At 32.3% G+C, this 19,376-nt stretch overlaps 2 protein-coding genes across 12 annotated transcripts; both read right to left on the bottom strand.

Moving 5' to 3' along the window:
- Positions 1-1,532: 1,532 nt before the first annotated feature.
- LOC105671446 (A disintegrin and metalloproteinase with thrombospondin motifs adt-2-like) lies at positions 1,533-19,038 on the bottom strand. Of its 11 annotated transcripts, none has more exons than XM_067357478.1 (22): positions 18,776-19,038; positions 18,465-18,677; positions 17,587-18,305; positions 17,008-17,357; positions 16,479-16,874; positions 15,065-16,391; positions 14,763-14,975; positions 13,937-14,655; positions 13,354-13,712; positions 11,502-13,293; positions 11,200-11,412; positions 10,368-11,092; positions 9,787-10,145; positions 7,935-9,726; positions 7,633-7,845; positions 6,807-7,525; positions 6,224-6,582; positions 4,370-6,163; positions 4,068-4,280; positions 3,239-3,960; positions 2,656-3,014; positions 1,533-2,595 (listed from the first exon to the last, which is right to left on the bottom strand). In XM_067357478.1, the coding sequence occupies exons 1-6, from the start codon at positions 18,890-18,892 to the stop codon at positions 16,312-16,314; spliced, it is 1,875 nt and encodes a 624-aa protein (XP_067213579.1). In that variant the 5' UTR covers positions 18,893-19,038; the 3' UTR covers positions 1,533-2,595; positions 2,656-3,014; positions 3,239-3,960; positions 4,068-4,280; positions 4,370-6,163; positions 6,224-6,582; positions 6,807-7,525; positions 7,633-7,845; positions 7,935-9,726; positions 9,787-10,145; positions 10,368-11,092; positions 11,200-11,412; positions 11,502-13,293; positions 13,354-13,712; positions 13,937-14,655; positions 14,763-14,975; positions 15,065-16,311. The 11 variants fall into 11 exon arrangements, with proteins under 11 accessions (XP_067213579.1, XP_067213576.1, XP_067213570.1 ...); XM_067357475.1 differs by having other exon boundaries at positions 1,533-2,100; positions 2,444-2,595; positions 15,065-16,874; positions 18,776-19,037; XM_067357469.1 differs by having other exon boundaries at positions 13,933-14,655; positions 15,065-16,874; positions 18,776-19,037.
- Positions 6,057-7,252, bottom strand: LOC136996926 (A disintegrin and metalloproteinase with thrombospondin motifs 17-like). Its single transcript, XM_067358125.1, has 3 exons — positions 6,807-7,252; positions 6,224-6,582; positions 6,057-6,163 (listed from the first exon to the last, which is right to left on the bottom strand). The coding sequence occupies exons 1-3, from the start codon at positions 7,250-7,252 to the stop codon at positions 6,057-6,059; spliced, it is 912 nt and encodes a 303-aa protein (XP_067214226.1).
- Positions 19,039-19,376: the final 338 nt, after the last annotated feature.

Raw genomic sequence — 19,376 nt, 5'->3', positions numbered from 1 at the left:
TTCAAATTTTCGCAGACATATGGCAATAATGCATACACAAGTTTTTATACACGAGGAAAAGATGAAAACACATCACGAGTGGAAGTACTTCAAGAAAATGGATGATTTATACGGACGATGCACGAAACACGCGAGATGTCTTATGTGTGATAATGTTTTTAAGTCCGATACTCATACTTTAATTAGACACGCGTACACCGACCACACTTTAAAAGACAGAAATAAGTACAAAATTTGGAAGTGGCCGCGGAAATACTGTATAGCTTATAGCGGCTATACTGTGCAGTGTAATTTTTGTAAACAGACTATATTACTAGAGTTATCATCGAATCTAAATAATCATTTAAAAACTAAGCATCCGAATATTGTGACGGAAGTAACATGTAACACAGCTAAGCTATCAGAAAGCACCACAAATTTATGAAGAAAAAGTAACAGTGAATTTTATTATTATATTATTATTAATATTATAGATCATTAATTATTTATTTTTTCCAAGTCATATTTAAATACTCGGCATATATATAATGAGCATAACAAAAATCAAACAATTAATATCTGTTTTTAATAAGTATTATAACTATTTATGCAAATTTGTCCAAACAGAGTTTGACAATCGAAATGATGGTAGCGACATTTGAGTAGCATTACAACCAACAATAAGGATAGTTATAACTTGGACAACTTACATGACGTAAAATGTGAGAAGAACTGGTATACTTTAACGTAAATTCGTTTTTTTTACTCATAAAACTGAAAACATGTTTTTATATGTATATATTTATGTTTCAAAGTTATGATATAAGTTTATAACCTTTTATATCTATAATTTTGATTAATAAATTATGCATTTAAATTTATAAACTATGTTTACAAATTTATCAAGTAAGACGCTTTTATGAATTAATTGTAAGCATCAATTTTCTTGTTGGTACAAAAATTGTCAATTATTTATCATAAATCAGCCGTTTTAAATATTTGATTTCTATTTTATTTTATAAAATTTTGATGTCTTTGATATTTGACATACTTCACGCAACTTGAATTTGTTATTATAATATCTATATAAAGAATTTCAAAATGTAAGTAATACACTATTTCAAAATGTAAGTAATACACTAATTTTGACCAAAATACGTCAATTTAGATGTTAAGTTAATTTCTTCAAAAATTAATGTATGATAACATTGATAACAATAAAAATAGTGCAAAAATGATCATTAATTGTACATACATACCGTATAATAGAAAAACTTTTTTGTTTATATTAAATAATAAAACAAACTAGCAAATATATTATGGCTCGATTTTTTTAACATCACGCCAATATACAGTTATATATACGTGCTCTCAAGTTTAATAGTTGATTAATTATCTGCACGATAAGTTATATAATACACACATTTTTATATTGCTTTAAATTTTTCATTTCGCTCTTATATCATTAAATATAAGTAACATTGGAACAGTTTTAAAACACACAATAAATAAATGACAATTTGTATTAAATAATTTTGAATATTTTTTAAATGTAAAATAAAATTTGTTTTTGTTTATTAATTATTTTTATATAAGAATTACTAAAACATTGGTAGACTATTAAAATACATACTTAACATAAACTGAGTGACGTTATCGTTCTTGTTCACTTTTTCACGATACATTTTCCTAGGAAATAAAAGTACATCTACTTTATTTAGCTACTTTCTTCCGCTTTGCAAATATGTTAATTATTATATTATTTATTATTTTTTTTTGTTTTTTTTTAAGCTTTTATTATTGCTAATCGACGGAATTTGTTTTACGTGCTAATAATTCGACGTAATTCTTCGTCTACTTGTATTTCTATCGAGCAAGATATCGATGATACAAAAAACAGACGTTAATAATGACATATTGATCGATCGATTATTCGGTATCAAACAAATTGACCAACATTTCTAAACTGATTTATGCGTATTTTGTAATTCTCTTTTTCCTAGATCTTCTTTCACACATGTCGGTAATCTCTCAGCAATTATTCTTAACAGCTTTCCGGCACACAATAATGTTGTCGGCAGTAATAATCCTGACCATCTTTATTATGACACCACTTTCCGTCTGGAAAATACGGATCGAAATTAAATTTGAGCATATTTGAGCGTAGTGCTTTGACAGTAGAATCATTTTGTAGGCAGTATATACTACAGGCCGGCCATGGTTCCTCGACATAATGAGCGACCTGCAATCCTGGCTTTTCTCCTAATTCGATTCTGAAGTTCGTATATTTTACAAGATTCTTAAATTTAATGCACTTCACAGTAGCAAAATCAGAGATTGTCGTGCGATTTTCGGAGCAAAGCATCGAGTTATCGCATAGAACCACATCGTAATACGGTCCTTTGCAATTTGCCGTTCTCGATTTGCGACTCCCATGTCTGCAAAAACGTCGTTTGACTCTTACGCCTTTAGATTTCTCCAAGCAATTATTTCGACAGGTGTCTTCTTTCTATTCTATCCAGTTATCATCTTCACAATACTCAAGAATGTATGGCGGTGCGATAATGGGCACGCATTCTCCGCCGCGACATTCCTTCCCGGGTGCGCATTGAGTTCCTAAAAAAAAGATTAATTAAGTTGTAAACTATTTGAGCAATCAGAGAAGAGAAAACGTACCTTCCAACGCCGGTCCCGTGAAGTAAAATATATCTTTGTGAGGCGTTTTGCATTGTAAGCATTTGCATATATTAAGCAACGTGACTACGTTCGCATCCTTATCGTGAAGAAATATTTCGCATTGTGCTTTGGCAGTCCATTGTCTTCCGGGTAAATTATGATAACGCGAATGATCATATGAGTCAATGGGAATTTTCGCATGATCTCGAAGGCACGGTTTTATATTCCAGAGTTCTTCAACTATATGGCGACTACACTCGGACCATAATATCTGGCCTTCCCTTCGCCGTATAGACGACATTATGTATTTGTTTCTATCACATGGTTTTCTATAATCGGAATCGTGTTTCATTCCTAAACTTTAAGATAAAGAAATTATTAATTTTGCTTTACTTAGTAATGATTATTGTAAATATTTTTATATTAAAATTTATTAATAATTAACATACTGAATAGTTAAAGGAACAAATCTCTTTAAGAAGTTTCTTTACTTTTTGCTTGTAAATTGAAATATTCAATAAATTTTTACGAAATATATTATTTATATTTAATATATACGTACAACTACTATATACATACTTACACATGACCGATTTCATGAGCAGTAGTGCGAGACGATGCAAAACCTGAAGATACACTCGTACTATTTTCATTACCGAATTCTACTATTGAGCACGATTCATTTAAGCTGCAACTGCTATTGTGGCGGGATAATCCTAGGCTGCCCGATTTGCTTTTCTCACCCCAATAAATATTTATTCCGGTTAGGTAAAGACCAACGTCCCAGTGACTAGGATCATTGTCGTCCGGAGGATTGCGAATATTCGCGTACTTGCAGAACGATTTGCGCAGTTTGGAATCGTCGCCGCCAAAAACTGGCAAATCTGACGGTTGTTCTCTCATAATATTCAAATGTACCAATGAAATGTCGATAGAAACACCCAAACTCGGATGATGGTACATAGCTTGGACGTTATTCACATACGCTAATACCAACATGTTCAACATTTTCTCATCATTATCCAGAATAGGCATGAAGATACGATATGCGGCTTCGTCTAAGAAAACAGCTAATTCTATAGTTAATTTTTTTGGGGTATTTCGTACATGACGTCGTTTTAGTTTAAAATTATCTGAATTATGAAAACTTGCGTCAAATAATTGCGAAGATTTTTTAATTAGGTGAGATTTGCCAAATGAAATGTTAATTTCTTCTTTAACGCAAAGATCGTCGGTTAAGGACGCATGGTCATTTTGCAAAGGTCTGATTTCCAATGTGCCGTCTTTCAGAAAAATTAATCCTTCCTACTTAAAAAATGTACATTAAGTTTCATGTGTGTCACGCATAAATATAAAATAAACAGAAATTAAGATTAAAATTTAAATCTATTTCTGTTTCACATGATACTGACCCATCCATGTTCTTGACAGAAATTTATAATTGCAGTGCTGATATGATCTTCATGAAGATAATAGCAAGGTTCCGATGCATTTAATTGCGGTAGATTTTCTGTGATGTGTTTTGCTTCATGTTTCCATACTTTAAACGTCGACGATACATTTCGGTCGTTTCTTCGTAGGTTTAACGGAATCTGTTTTCCAAAAACTTTCAGAGTCAATGGTATCTGTAAATGACAATACAGAAATGACTTGATAATTGTGTAATAATATTTGGTTGAGCAATGAATAAAGTAGTACAGCAAAATACACGTACTTCCTGTTGGGTTGTCGGATTCCATGCCGGCAGCAATATTTTTTCGATGTCTTGCGTGATGTACGCGTACGTTTCATTTAATAAAAATATTAACATCAATTTAAATATAAAGAACATATTAATTTTCGCGTTTTTCATTTTTAAATACTTTAAAATGATTAAATAACGTCTTTTTATGTATGAGATTTTTTGTCATATACATACGTTATAACAGTCTCGCGTTTGTCGTATCGTCTGATCGCGTATTGAACACATACTGGCAACTAGGTTTAGAAATATCGTTCGTGTCGGTGACACTTTGTGTATATATTACATATACTACATATACGTCGTGTCTGAATGAAATACACATTTGATATACACATTTAACAATTTAATATCTATCCATTTAACTTGTAAAAACATATGGTAAAAAAATGTATTTACACTTTATTGGCACACCCTGTATATGCGTTTTTTTCGGTTCTGTATTGTATATTTCACATAGAATATTTGCGATAACGGTGGAATTAAGGAAAATGCGAATTGTTATCAATATGAAAGATATGTAACATTATTCACAAACATTTTGAACATTATTATTGAACGTAAAAAAAGTTATAATTTATAACAATTTTAGAATTACTAGAACATAACATTGCTGACGCAGTTTAGCTGTATGAATATCAAATATAATATAAAATGGAAATACAATAAATTATTTATGTTCTAATTTACAAAGAAAATGTATTGAAATTTATTCGTTTCTGACGACGTGCCGTATTCTTTATTAAGTAATAAAATTATCTTTATTTTTTTTGTTTATTAATTGTTTCTATATAAGTACTCATGAAATATTGAAAGACTATTAAAATATATATATTATAGCGAGGGGTATTTTACCGTTCTCGTTCACTTTGTCTGGACACATTGTCTCATATAAAGTAAAAGCACCTCTACTTTGTTTAACAATTTATTTTCCCGTTTTGTAAACATTTTAATTATCACCTATCATTTTTACTAATGCTAATAAACGGAATTTGCATTAGATGCAGATAATTCTTCGACCATTCGTTTTTATTAAGCAAGGTATGAATGATACTGATGTTAACAAGGACATATTGATTCGATCGAGTATTCGGTACCAAACAAATTGACCAACATTTTTAAACTGATTTATGGGTATTTTGTAATACCCTTTTTTCTAGATTTTCTTTCACACATGTCGGTAATCTCTTAGCAACTATTTTTAAGAGCTTTCCGGCACACAATAATGTTGTCGGCAGTACTAATTCTGACCATCTTTATTATGACACCACTTTCCATCTGGAAAGTACAGATCGAAATTAAATTTGAGCATATTTGAGCGTAGTGCTTTGACAGTAAAATCATTTTGTGGGCAGTAAATACTACAGGCCTGCCATTGTTCCTCAACATAATGAGCGACCTGCAATCCTGGCTTTTCTCTTAATTCGATCCTGAATTTTGTATATTTTGCAAGATTCTTAAGTTTAATGCATTTCACAGTAGCAAAATTAAAGATTGTCGTGCGATTTTCAAAGCAAAGCATCGAGTTATCGTACAGAACCACATCGTAATATAATTCTTTGCAATTTGCAGTTCTGCGACTCCCATGTCTGCAAGAACGTCGTTTGACTCTTACGTCTTTAGATTCCTCCAAGCAATTATTTCAACAGGTGTTTTTTATTTATTCTATCCAGTTATCATCTTCACAATACTCAAGAATGTATGGCGGTACGATAATGGGCACGCATTCTCCGCCGCGACATTCCTTCCCGGGTGCGCATTGAGTTCCTAAAAAAGAGATTAATTAAGTTGTAAACTATTTAAGCAATCAGAGAAGAGAAAACGTACCTTCTAACGCCGGTCCCGTGAAGTAAAATATATCTTTGTGAGGCGTTTTGCATTGTAAGCATTTGCATATATTAAGCAACGTGACTACGTTTGCATCCTTGTCGTGAAGAAATATTTCGCATTGTGCTTTGGCAGTCCATTGTCTTCCGGGTAAATTATGATAACGCGAATGGTCATATGAGTCAATGGGAATTTTCGCATAATCTCGAAGGCACGGTTTTTTATTCCAGAGTTTTTCAACTATATGGCGACTACACTTGGACCATAATATCTGGCCTTCCGTTCGCCGTATAGACGACATTATGTATTTGTTTCTATCACATGGTTTTCTATAATCGGAATCGTGTTCCATTCCTAAACTTTAAGATAAAGAAATTTTTAATTTTGCATTATTTAGTAATGATTATTGCAAATATTTTTATATTAAAATTTATTAAAAATTAACATACTGAATAAGTAAAGGAACAAATCTCTTTAAGAAGTTTCTTTATTTTTTACTTGTAAATTAAACAATTCAATCAATTTTTTTGCAATATATTATTTATATTTAATAAATACGTACAACTATTATATACATACTTACACATGACCGATTTCATGAGCAGCAGTGCAAGACGATGAAAAACCTGAAGATATCTCATTTTCAATACCGAATTCTACTATTGAGCACGATTCATTTAAGCTGCAACTGCTATTGATGCCGGATATTCCTAGGATGTTATATTGGTTTTTCTCTGCCCAATAAATATTTATTCCGGTTAGGTAAAGACCAACGTCCCAGTGACTAGGATCATTGTCGTCCGGAGGATTGCGAGTATTCGCGTACTTGCAGAACGAATCGCGCAGTTTCTCATCGTCGCCGCCAAAAACTGGCAAATCTGACGGTTGTTCTCTCATAATATTCAAATGTACCAATGAAATGTCGATAGAAACACCCAAACTCGGATGATGATACATAGCTTGGATATTATTCACATACGCTAATATTAACATGTTCAACATTTTCTCATCATTGTCCAGAACAGGCATGAAGGTACGATATGCGGCTGCATCTAAGAAAACAGCTAATTCTATAGTTAATTTTTTTAGGGTATTTCGTACATGACGTCGCTTCAGTTTAAAATTATCTGAATTATGAAAACTTGCAGCTGATAATTGCAAAGATCTTTTAATTAGGTGAGATTTGCCAAATGAAATATTCATCTCTTTTTTAACGCAAAGGTCATTGGTTAAGGAAGACGCATAGTTATCTCGCAAAGGTCTAATTTCCAATGTGTCGTCTTTCAGAAAAACAAATCCTTCCTACTTAAAAAATGTACATTAAGTTTCATGTGTGTCACGCATAAATATAAAATAAACAGAAATTAAGATTAAAATTTAAATCTATTTCTGTTTTACATGATACTGACCCATCCATGTTCTTGACAGAAGTTTATAATTGCAGTGCTGATATGATCTTCATGAAAATAATAGCAAGGTTCCGATGCATTTAATTGCGGTAAATTTTCTGTGATGTCTTTTGCGTCATGTTTCCATACTTTAAACGTCGACGATACATTTCGGTCGTTTCTTCGTAGGTTTAACGGAATCTGTTTTCCAAAAACTTTCAGAGTCAATGGTATCTGTAAATGACAATACAGAAATGACTTGATAATTGTGTAATAATATTTGGTTGAGCAATGAATAAAGTACTACAGCAAAATACACGTACTTCCTGTTGGGTTGTCGGATTCCATGCCGGCAGCAATATTTTTTCGATGTCTTGCGTGATGTACGCGTACGTTTCATTTAATAAAAATATTAACATCAATTTAAATATAAAGAACATATTGATTTTCGCGTTTTTCATTTTTAAATACTTTAAAATGATTAAATAACGTTTTTTTATGTATGAAATTTTTTGTCATATACATACGTTATAACAGTCTCGCGTTTGTCGTATCGTCTGATCGCGTATTGAACACATACTGGCAACTAGGTTTAGGAATATCGTTCGTGTCGGTGACACTTTGTGTATATATTACATATACTACATATACGTCGAGTCTGAATGAAATACACATTTGATATACACATTTAACAATTTAATGTCTATCCATTTAACTTGTAAAAACATATGGTAATAAAATGTATTTACACTTTATTGCCACACCCTGTATATGCGTTTTTTTCGGTTCTGTATTGTATATTTCACATAGAATATTTGCGATAACGGTAGAATTAAAGAAAATGCGAATTGTTATCAATATGAAAGATATGTAACATTATTCACAAACATTTTGAACATTATTATTGAACGTAAAAAAAGTTATAATTTATAACAATTTTAGAATTACTAGAACATAACATTGCTGACGCAGTTTAGCTGTATGAATATCAAATATAATATAAAATGGAAATACAATAAATTATTTATGTTCTAATTTACAAAGAAAATGTATTGAAATTTATTCGTTTCTGACGACGTGCCGTATTCTTTATTAAGTAATAAAATTATCTTTATTTTTTTTGTTTATTAATTGTTTCTATATAAGTACTCATGAAATATTGAAAGACTATTAAAATATATATTATAGCGAGGGGTATTTTACCGTTCTCGTTCACTTTGTCTGGACACATTGTCTCATATAAAGTAAAAGCACCTCTACTTTGTTTAACAATTTATTTTCCCGTTTTGTAAACATTTTAATTATCACCTATTATTTTTACTAATGCTAATAAACGGAATTTGCATTAGATGCAGATAATTCTTCGACCATTCGTTTTTATTAAGCAAGGTATGAATGATACTGATGTTAACAAGGACATATTGATTCGATCGAGTATTCGGTACCAAACAAATTGACCAACATTTTTAAACTGATTTATGGGTATTTTGTAATTCCCTTTTTTCTAGATTTTCTTTCACACATGTCGGTAATCTCTTAGCAACTATTTTTAAGAGCTTTCCGGCACACAATAATGTTGTCGGCAGTACTAATTCTGACCATCTTTATTATGACACCACTTTCCATCTGGAAAGTACAGATCGAAATTAAATTTAAGCATATTTGAGCGTAGTGCTTTGACAGTAGAATCATTTTGTGGGGAGTAAATACTACAGGCCTGCCATTGTTCCTCAACATAATGAGCGACCTGCAATCCTGGCTTTTCTCTTAATTCGATCCTGAATTTTGTATATTTTGCAAGATTCTTAAGTTTAATGCATTTCACAGTAGCAAAATTAGAGATTGTCGTGCGATTTTCAGAGCAAAGCATCGAGTTATCGCACAGAACCACATCGTAATATGATTCTTTGCAATTTGCAGTTTTGTGACTTCCATGTCTGCAAGAACGTCGTTTGACTTTTACGTCTTTAGATTCCTCCAAGCAATTATTTCAACAGGTGTTTTTTATTTATTCTATCCAGTTATCATCTTCACAATACTCAAGAATGTATGGCGGTACGATAATGGGCACGCATTTTCCGCCGCGACATTCTTTCCCGGGTGCGCATTGAGTTCCTAAAAAAGAGATTAATTAAGTTGTAAACTATTTGAGCAATCAGAGAAGAGAAAACGTACCTTCTAACGCCGGTCCCGTGAAGTAAAATATATCTTTGTGAGGCGTTTTGCATTGTAAGCATTTGCATACATTAAGCAACGTGACTACGTTTGCATCCTTGTCGTGAAGAAATATTTCGCATTGTGCTTTGGCAGTCCATTGTCTTCCGGGTAAATTATGATAACGCGAATGGTCATATGAGTCAATGGGAATTTTCGCATAATCTCGAAGGCACGGTTTTTTATTCCAGAGTTCTTCAACTATATGGCGACTACACTTGGACCATAATATCTGGCCTTCCCTTCGCCGTATAGACGACATTATGTATTTGTTTCTATCACATGGTTTTCTATAATCGGAATCGTGTTTCATTCCTAAACTTTAAGATAAATAAATTTTTAATTTTGCATTACTTAGTAATGATTATTGCAAATATTTTTATATTAAAATTTATTAATAATTAACATACTGAAGGTAAAGGAACAAATCTGTTTAAGAAGTTTCTTTACTTTTTGCTTGTAAATTGAACAATTCAATAAATTTTTATGAAATATATTATTTATATTTAATATATACTTACAACTATTATATACATACTTACACATGGCCGATTTCATGAGCAGCAGTGCGAGACGATGAAAAACCTGAAGATATCTCATTTTCAATACCGAATTCTACTATTGAGCACGATTCACTTAAGCTGCAACTGCTATTGCGGCCGGATATTCCTAGGCTGCCATATTTGTTTTGCTCTGCCCAATAAATATTTATTCCGGTTAGGTAAAGACCAATATCCCAGTGACGCAGATTTTTATCGTCTAGAGGATTGCGAGTTTTCGCGTACTTGCAGAACGAAACGCGCAGTTTCTCATCGTCGCCGCCAAAAACTGGCAAATCTGACGGTTGTTTTCTCATAATATCCAAATGTACCAATGAAATGTCGATAGAAACACCCAAACTTGGATGATGATATATAGCTTGGATATTATTCACATACGCTAATATCAACATGTTCAACATTTTCTCATCATTGTCCAGAACAGGCATGAAGATACGATATGCGGCTTCGTCGAAGAAAACAGCTAATTCTATAGTTAATTTTTTTTGCGTATTTCGTACATGACGTCGATTTAGTTTAAAATTATTTGATTTATGAAAACTTGCATCAGCAGATAATTGCAAAGATTTTTTAATTAGGTGAGATTTGCCAAATGAAATGTTAATTTTTTCTTTAACGCAAAGATCGTCGGTTAAGGACGAAAACGCATGGTCATTTTGCAACGGACTAATTTTTAATGTGCCGTCTTTCAAAAAAATTAATCCTTCCTACTTAAAAAATGTACATTAAGTTTCATGTGTGTCACGCATAAATATAAAATAAACAGAAATTAAAATTAAAATTTAAATCTATTTCTGTTTCACATGATACTGACCCATCCATGTTCCTGACAGAAGTTTATAATTGCAGTGCTGATATGATCTTTATGAAGATAATAGCAAGGATCCGATGCATTTAATTGCGGTAGCTTTTCTGTGATGTCTTTTGCTTCATGTTTCCATACTTTAAACGTCGACGATACATTTCGGTCGTTTCTTCGTAGATTTAACTGAATCTGTTTTCCAAAAACTTTCAGAGTTAATGGTATCTGTAAATGACAATACAGAAATGACTTGATAATTGTGTAATAATATTTGGTTGAGCAATGAATAAAGTAGTACAGCAAAACACACGTACTTCCTGTTGGCTTGTCGGATTCCATGCCGGCAGCAATATTTTTTCGATGTCTTGCGTGATGTACGCGTACGTTTCATTTAATAAAAATATTAACATCAATTTAAATATAAAGAACATAATGATTTTCGCGTTTTTCATTTTTAAATACTTTAAAATGATTAAATAACGTCTTTTTATGTATGCAATTTTTTGTCATATACATACGTTATAACAGTCTCGCGTTTGTCGTATCGTCTGATCGCGTATTGAACACATACTGGCAACTAGGTTTAGGAATATCGTTCGTGTCGGTGACACTTTGTGTATATATTACATATGCTACATATACGTCGTGTTTGAATGAAATGTATACACATTTAACAAGTTAATGTCTATCCATTTAACTTGTAAAAACTATGGTAATAAAATGTTTTTACACTTTTTTGGCCTACCTTGTATATATGCGTTTTTTTTGATTCTGTATTGTATATTTCATAGAATATTTGCGATAACGGTGGAATTAAGGAAAATGCGAATTGTTATCAATATGAAAGATATGTAACATTATTCACAAACATTTTGAACATTATTATTAAACGTAAAAAAAGTTATTATTTATAACAATTTTAGAATTATTAGAACATAACATTGCTGACGCAGTTTAGCTGAATGAATATCAAATATAATATAAAATGGAAATACAATAAATTTTTTATGTTCTAATTTACAAAGAAAATGTATTGAAATTTATTTGTTTCTGACGTCGTGCCTTATTCTTTATTAAGTAATAAAATTATCTTTATTTTTTTTGTTTATTAATTGTTTTTATATAAGTACTCATGAAATATTGGAAGACTGTTATAATATATATTATAGCGAGGGGTATTTTACCGTTCTCGTTCACTTTGTCTGGACACATTGTCTCATATAAAGTAAAAGCACCTCTACTTTGTTTAACAATTTATTTTTTCGTTTTGTAAACATTTTAATTATCACCTATCTTTTTTTGTCATTTTTACTAATGCTAATAAACGGAATTTGCATTAGATGCAGATAATTCTTCGACCATTCGTTTTTATTAAGCAAGGTATGAATGATATTGATGTTAACAAGGACATATTGATTCGATCGAGTATTCGGTACCAAACAAATTGACCAACATTTCTAAACTGATTTATGGGTATTTTGTAATTCCGTTTTTCCTAGATCTTCTTTCACACATGTCGGTAATCTCTCAGCAACTATTTTTAAGAGCTTTCCGGCACACAATAATGTTGTCGGCAGTACTAATTCAGACCATCTTTATTATGACACCACTTTCCATCTGGAAAGTACGGATCGAAATTAAATTTGAGCATATTTGAGCGTAGTGCTTTGACAGTAGAATCATTTTGTAGGCAGTATATAGTACAGGCCTGCTATGGTTTTTCGACATAATGAGCGACCTGCAATCCTGGCTTTTCTCTTAATTTGATCCTGAATTTTGTATATTTTGCAAGATTCTTAAGTTTAATGCATTTCACAGTAGCAAAGTTAGAGATTGTCGTGCGATTTTCAGAGCAAAGCATCGAGTTATCGCACAGAACCACATCGTAGTATGATTCTTTGCAATTTGCAGTTCTGCGTCTTCCATGTCTGCAAGAACGTCGTTTGACTCTTACGTCTTTAGATTCCCCCAAGCAATAATTTCGACAGGTGTTTTTTATCTATTTTATCCAGTTATCATCTTCACAATACTCAAGAATGTATGGCGGTACGATAATGGGCACGCATTCTCCGCCGCGACATTCCTTCTCGGGTGCGCATTGAGTTCCTAAAAAAGAGATTAATTAAGTTGTAAACTATTTGAGCAATCAGAGAAGAGAAAACGTACCTTCCAACGCCGGTCCCGTGAAGTAAAATATATCTTTGTGAGGCGTTTTGCATTGTAAGCATTTGCATATATTAAGCAACGTGACTACGTTTGCATCCTTGTCGTGAAGAAATATTTCGCATTGTGCTTTGGCAGTCCATTGTCTTCCGGGTAAATTATGATAACGCGAATGGTCATATGAGTCAATGGGAATTTTCGCATAATCTCGAAGGCACGGTTTTTTATTCCAGAGTTCTTCAACTATATGGCGACTACACTTGGACCATAATATCTGGCCTTCCCTTCGCCGTATAGACGACATTATGTATTTGTTTCTATCACATGGTTTTCTATAATCGGAATCGTGTTTCATTCCTAAACTTTAAGATAAAGAAATTATTAATTTTGCATTACTTAGTAATGATTATTGCAAATATTTTTATATTAAAATTTATTAAAAATTAACATACTGAATAAGTAAAGGAACAAATCTCTTTATGAAGTTTCTTTATTTTTTACTTGTAAATTAAACAATTCAATCAATTTTTTTGCAATATATTATTTATATTTAATATATACGTACAACTATTATATACATACTTACACATGACCGATTTCATGAGCAGCAGTGCGAGACGATGAAAAACCTGAAGATATCTCATTTTCAATACCGAATTCTACTATTAAGCACGATTCATTTAAGCTGCAACTGCTATTGATGCCGGATATTCCTAAGATGCCATATTTGTTTTTCTCTGCCCAATAAATATTTATTCCGGTTAGGTAAAGACCAACGTCCCAGTGACTAGGATCATTGTCGTCCGGAAAATTGCGAGATTTCGCGTACTTGCAGAACGAAACGCGCAGTTTCTTATCGTCGCCGCCAAAAACTGGCAAATCTGACGGTTGTTCTCTCATAATATTCAAATGTACCAATGAAATGTCGATAGAAACACCCAAACTCGGATGATGATACATAGCTTGGATATTATTCACATACGCTAATATCAACATGTTCAACATTTTCTCATCATTGTCCAGAACAGGCATGAAGGTACGATATGCGGCTGCATCTAAGAAAACAGCTAATTCTATAGTTAATTTTTTTGGGGTATTTCGTACATGACGTCGCTTCAGTTTAAAATTATCTGAATTATGAAAACTTGCAGCTGATAATTGCAAAGATCTTTTAATTAGGTGAGATTTGCCAAATGAAATATTCATCTCTTTTTTAACGCAAAGGTCATTGGTTAAGGAAGACGCATAGTTATCTCGCAAAGGTCTAATTTCCAATGTGTCGTCTTTCAGAAAAACAAATCCTTCCTACTTAAAAAATGTACATTAAGTTTCATGTGTGTCACGCATAAATATAAAATAAACAGAAATTAAGATTAAAATTTAAATCTATTTCTGTTTCACATGATACTGACCCATCCATGTTCCTGACAGAAGTTTATAATCGCAGTGCTGATATGATCTTTATGAAGATAATAGCAAGGATCCGATGCATTTAATTGCGGTAGCTTTTCTGTGATGTCTTTTGCTTCATGTTTCCATACTTTAAACGTGGACGATACATTTCGGTCGTTTCTTCGTAGGTTTAACTGAATCTGTTTTCCAAAACCTTTCAGAGTCAATGGTATCTGTAAATGACAATACAGAAATGACTTGATAATTGTGTAATAATATTTGGTTGAGCAATGTATAAAGTAGTACAGTAAAACACACGTACTTCCTGTTCGCTTGTCGGATTCCATGCCGGCAGCAATATTCTTTCGATGTCTTGCGTGATATACGCGTACGTTTCATTTAATAAAAATATTAACATCAATTTAAATATAAAGAACATATTGATTTTCGTGTTTTTCATTTTTATATACTTCAAAATGATTAAATAACGTTTTTTTATGTATGAAATTTTTTGTCATATCATACGTTATAACAGTTTCGCGTTCGTCGTATCGTCTGATCGCGTATTGAACACATACTGGCATTTAGGTTTAGGAATATCGTTCGTGTCAGGTGACACTTTTTGTGTATATATTATATATGCTACATATACATTGTGTCTGAATGAAATGTATACACATTTAACAAGTTAATGTCTATCCATTTAACTTGTAAAAACTATGGTAATAAAATGTTTTTACACTTTTTTGGCATACCTTGTATATATGCGTTCTTTTCGGTTCTGTATTGTATATTTCACATAGAATATTTGCGAATACGGTGGAATTAAGGAAAATGCGAATTGTTATCAATATGAAAATATGTAACATTATTCACAAACATTTTGAACATTATTTTTGAACGTAAAAAAAGTTATAATTTATGACAATTTTAGATTTATTAGAACATAACATTGTTGACGCAGTTTAGCTGTATGAATATCAAATATAATATAAAATAAAAATACAATTAATTACTTCTGTTCTGATTTACAAAGAAAATGTATTGAAATTTATTTGTTTTTGATGTCGTGCCGTGTTTTTTATTAAGTAATAAAATTTACTGAATTTTTTTTTCGTTTTTTAATTGTTTATATATAAGTCTGTATTTATAAAATATTGGAAGATTATTAAAATATATATTATAGCGAGGGGTATTTTACCGTTCTCGTTCACTTTGTCTCGATACATTGTCTCATATAAAGTAAAAACACCTTTACTTTGTTTAGCAATTTATTTTCCCGTTTTGTAAACATTTTAATTATTACCTATCTTTTCTTCTCATTTTTACTAATACTAATAAACGGAATTTGTATGAGAGGCAGATAATTTAACGTAATTCTTCGTCTATTCGTTTTTATCAAGCAAGATATGAATAATACGCAAAACAGATTTCAACAAAGACAGATCGATTGAATATTCGGTATTAAGCAAATTGACCAACAATTCTAAATAGATTTACGTGCATTTTATAATTTTCTTTTTTCTTGATTTTTGTTCACACTTGTCGATATTCTCTCCATAATTATTCTTAAGCGTAGCTTTCTGGCAGACAATAATGTTGTCGGCAGTAATAATCCTGCCCACCTTCATAGTGACACCATGTTCCATCTGGAAAGTATGGGTCGAAATCATATTGGAGCAAATGCGAGAGTAGTGGTCTGACAACATAATCATTTTGTTGGCAATATATAGTACAAGCCTGCGATGGTTCAATAACATTATGAGCGATCTGCCATCCCGGCTGTTGTCCTAGTTTGATCCCGAATTCTGAATCTTTTATAATATTGCTAATTTCGATGCACTTCATAGCGGCAAAGTCGGAGATTGCCGTGCGATCTTCAGCGCAAAGCATCGAGTCATTGCACAGAACCACGTCGTAATATGGTCCTTCGCAACTCGCCGTTCTGTGAAATCCATGTTTGCAAGAACGTCGTCTGACTCTTACGCCTTTAGATTCCTCCAAGCAACTACTTCGACAGGTATCTTCTTTCCATTCACTCCAGTTATCTGCTTCACAATACTCGAGAGGCGGTTGCAGAACGGGCACACATTTTTCGCCGCGACATTCCTTTCCGGGTGCGCAATAAGTGCCTAAAAGAATAAGATTTAAATAGATTAATCAAACCATAAATCCCACACACTCAAACACCGCCACGCAACCACCGCACCATCACACACCACCACATAAAGCCACTATTTGAGAGATGAGCAAGAGGTAACGTACCTTCCAACGCTGGTCCCGTAAAGTAATACCCATTCTTGTCAGGCGTTTCGCATTCTAAGGATTTGCATATATCAAGCAATGAGACGACATTCGCATCCTTGTTGCGAAAAAATATTTCGCATTGTGCTTTGGCGGTCCATTCTCTTCCGGGTAAGTCGTGATAACGCGAATGGTTATATGCGTCTATGAGATTTTTCGTATGATCTCGAAAGCATGGTTTTGTATGCCAGAGTTCTAAAGCTGTATGACGACTACACTCGGACCATGTCATTTGGCCTTGACGATATCTGATAGGTGACAAGATAAATTCGTGTGGTCCACACAGTTCTGAATCGTGATCCATTCCTAAACTTTAAAAGAAATAAATTATTAATTTTGACAATATGCCTTACTTTGTGTTGTTTATTCTAAATACTTTAATCTTAAAATTTATTAATAATTTACATACTGAATGATTGAAGGAACAAATCTTAAAAAAATTTTTTACTTTCTGCTTTAAAATTAAAAAATTTAGTAAATTCTCATAAAATAAATTATTTATACTTAATTTATATGTAAATCTATTATATACAAACTTACATATGACCGATCTCATGAGCAGCAGTGATTGACGATGACAAACCCGAGGTCAGAAAACCGACAATACCAAATTCTACTACCGCGCACGATTCATTTAAGCTGCACCCGCCATAGCTGTGAGATAATCCAAGGGTACCTATGTCGCCCTTCTTTGCCCAATAAATATTTATTCCGGTTAGATAAAGACCAACGTCCCAGTGAAGCGGATCATTGTCGTCCGGAGGATTGCGAATTTTCGCGTAATTACAGAACGAATCGAGCAGTTTCTCATCGTCGCCGTCAAAAACTGGCAAATATGACGATTGTTCTTTCATAATTTCTAAATACACCAACGAAATATCAATAGAAACAAGCAAACTCGGATGATGGAACATAGCTTGGACGTTATTCACATACGCTAATATCAACATATTCAACATTTTCTCATCATTGTCCAGAACAGGCATGAAGGTACGATATGCGGCTTCGTCGAGGAAAACAGCCAGTTCTATAGTTAATTTTTCTTGAATATTTCGTACATAACGTTGCTTTAGTTTAAAATTATCCAAACTATCAAAAGTTAAATTAGTAGATAAATGCAAAGATCTTTTAATTACGTGAGATTTGCCAAATGAAATATTTATCTCTTTTTTAACGCAAAGGTCATCGATTAAGGACGCATAGTCATCTCGCAAAGGTTTAATTTCCAATGTGTCGTCTTTCAGAAAAACGAATCCTTCCTACTTAAAAAATGTACATTAAGTTTCACATGTGTGTCATGCTTAAATATAAAATAAACAAAAATTAAGATTAAAATTTAAATCTATTTAACACATATAAAGGAATGGCTCAAATGATAACAATCAATTAATTCTATTTGTTTTTCACATGACACTGACCCATCCATGCTTTTGACAGAAGTTTATGGCCGCAATGCTGATATGATCTTTGTGAAGATAATAGCAAGAATCCGATGCGTTTAATTGCAATGCATCTTCTACGATACCTTTTGCGTCATGTTTCCACACTTTAAACGTAGACGATACAATTTGGTCGTTTCTACGTAGGTTTAACTGAATGTGTTTTCCAAAAACTTTCAGAGTCAATGGTATCTGTAAATTAGATAACAATTCCAAATTGACTTAATAATTATGGAATAATATTTGGAACGTTGAGCAATGAATAAAGTAGTACAATAAAACGCACGTACTTCCTGTTCACTTGTCGGATTCCATGCCGGCAGATATATTTTCTCGATGTCTTGCGTGATAGTCGCGTACGCTTTATTTAATAGAATTATTAACACAAATTTCAAAATGCAAAACATGTTGGTGCTCGTGTATTTTTTAATTTATTTACTTGGGAATGTTTAATTAATGTCTTTTGATATATGCAATCACTTATTATGTAGATACGTTATAACTCTCGCATGTTCGTTATGCTTAGGAGGCCGCGTATAAAATACATATAAACATCTAGGTTCAGGAGTATCATTCGTGTCGTGTGACACTTATTGTTTATGTGTATATATACTTTATGCTACATAAATTTATGTACTTTTCTTTTCGGTTCTGAATTGTAAATTCTACTCATAATACTTGTGAAAACGGTGAAATTTTAGAAAATGCGAATTATGATCTATATGTTAAATTTGTAACATTATTCACAAACGTTAAACAAATTTTAATACATGATAAATTTAGAGTGACTGGAGCATAACATTGTGGATGCCATTTAGCCTTATAAACAACAAATATATTTTAAGAAAATACAACTGATCAATGATTTACTGATTAAATGAGTTAGAAAAT

Source organism: Linepithema humile, chromosome 6 (genome assembly GCF_040581485.1).
Source record: "Linepithema humile isolate Giens D197 chromosome 6, Lhum_UNIL_v1.0, whole genome shotgun sequence".
Classification (NCBI taxonomy): domain Eukaryota; kingdom Metazoa; phylum Arthropoda; class Insecta; order Hymenoptera; family Formicidae; genus Linepithema; species Linepithema humile.
Note: the sequence above shows the minus strand (reverse complement) of the source record. Positions and strands in the feature narration are given on the sequence as shown.

Coding starts and splice junctions, on each gene's coding strand:
- LOC136996926 (XM_067358125.1), bottom strand. CDS start 7,252: ATGCCTGTTCTGGACAATGATGAGAAAATGTTGAACATGTTAATATTA. Junction 6,583..6,806: donor GCTCATGAAATCGGTCATGT/GTAAGTATGTAT, acceptor TTTATCTTAAAG/TTTAGGAATGGAACACGATT. Junction 6,164..6,223: donor CACGGGACCGGCGTTAGAAG/GTACGTTTTCTC, acceptor TCTCTTTTTTAG/GAACTCAATGCGCACCCGGG.
- LOC105671446 (XM_067357469.1), bottom strand. CDS start 18,892: ATGTTTTGCATTTTGAAATTTGTGTTAATAATTCTATTAAATAAAGCG. Junction 18,678..18,775: donor ATCCGACAAGTGAACAGGAA/GTACGTGCGTTT, acceptor TCTAATTTACAG/ATACCATTGACTCTGAAAGT. Junction 17,358..17,586: donor GCTCATGAGATCGGTCATAT/GTAAGTTTGTAT, acceptor TTTCTTTTAAAG/TTTAGGAATGGATCACGATT.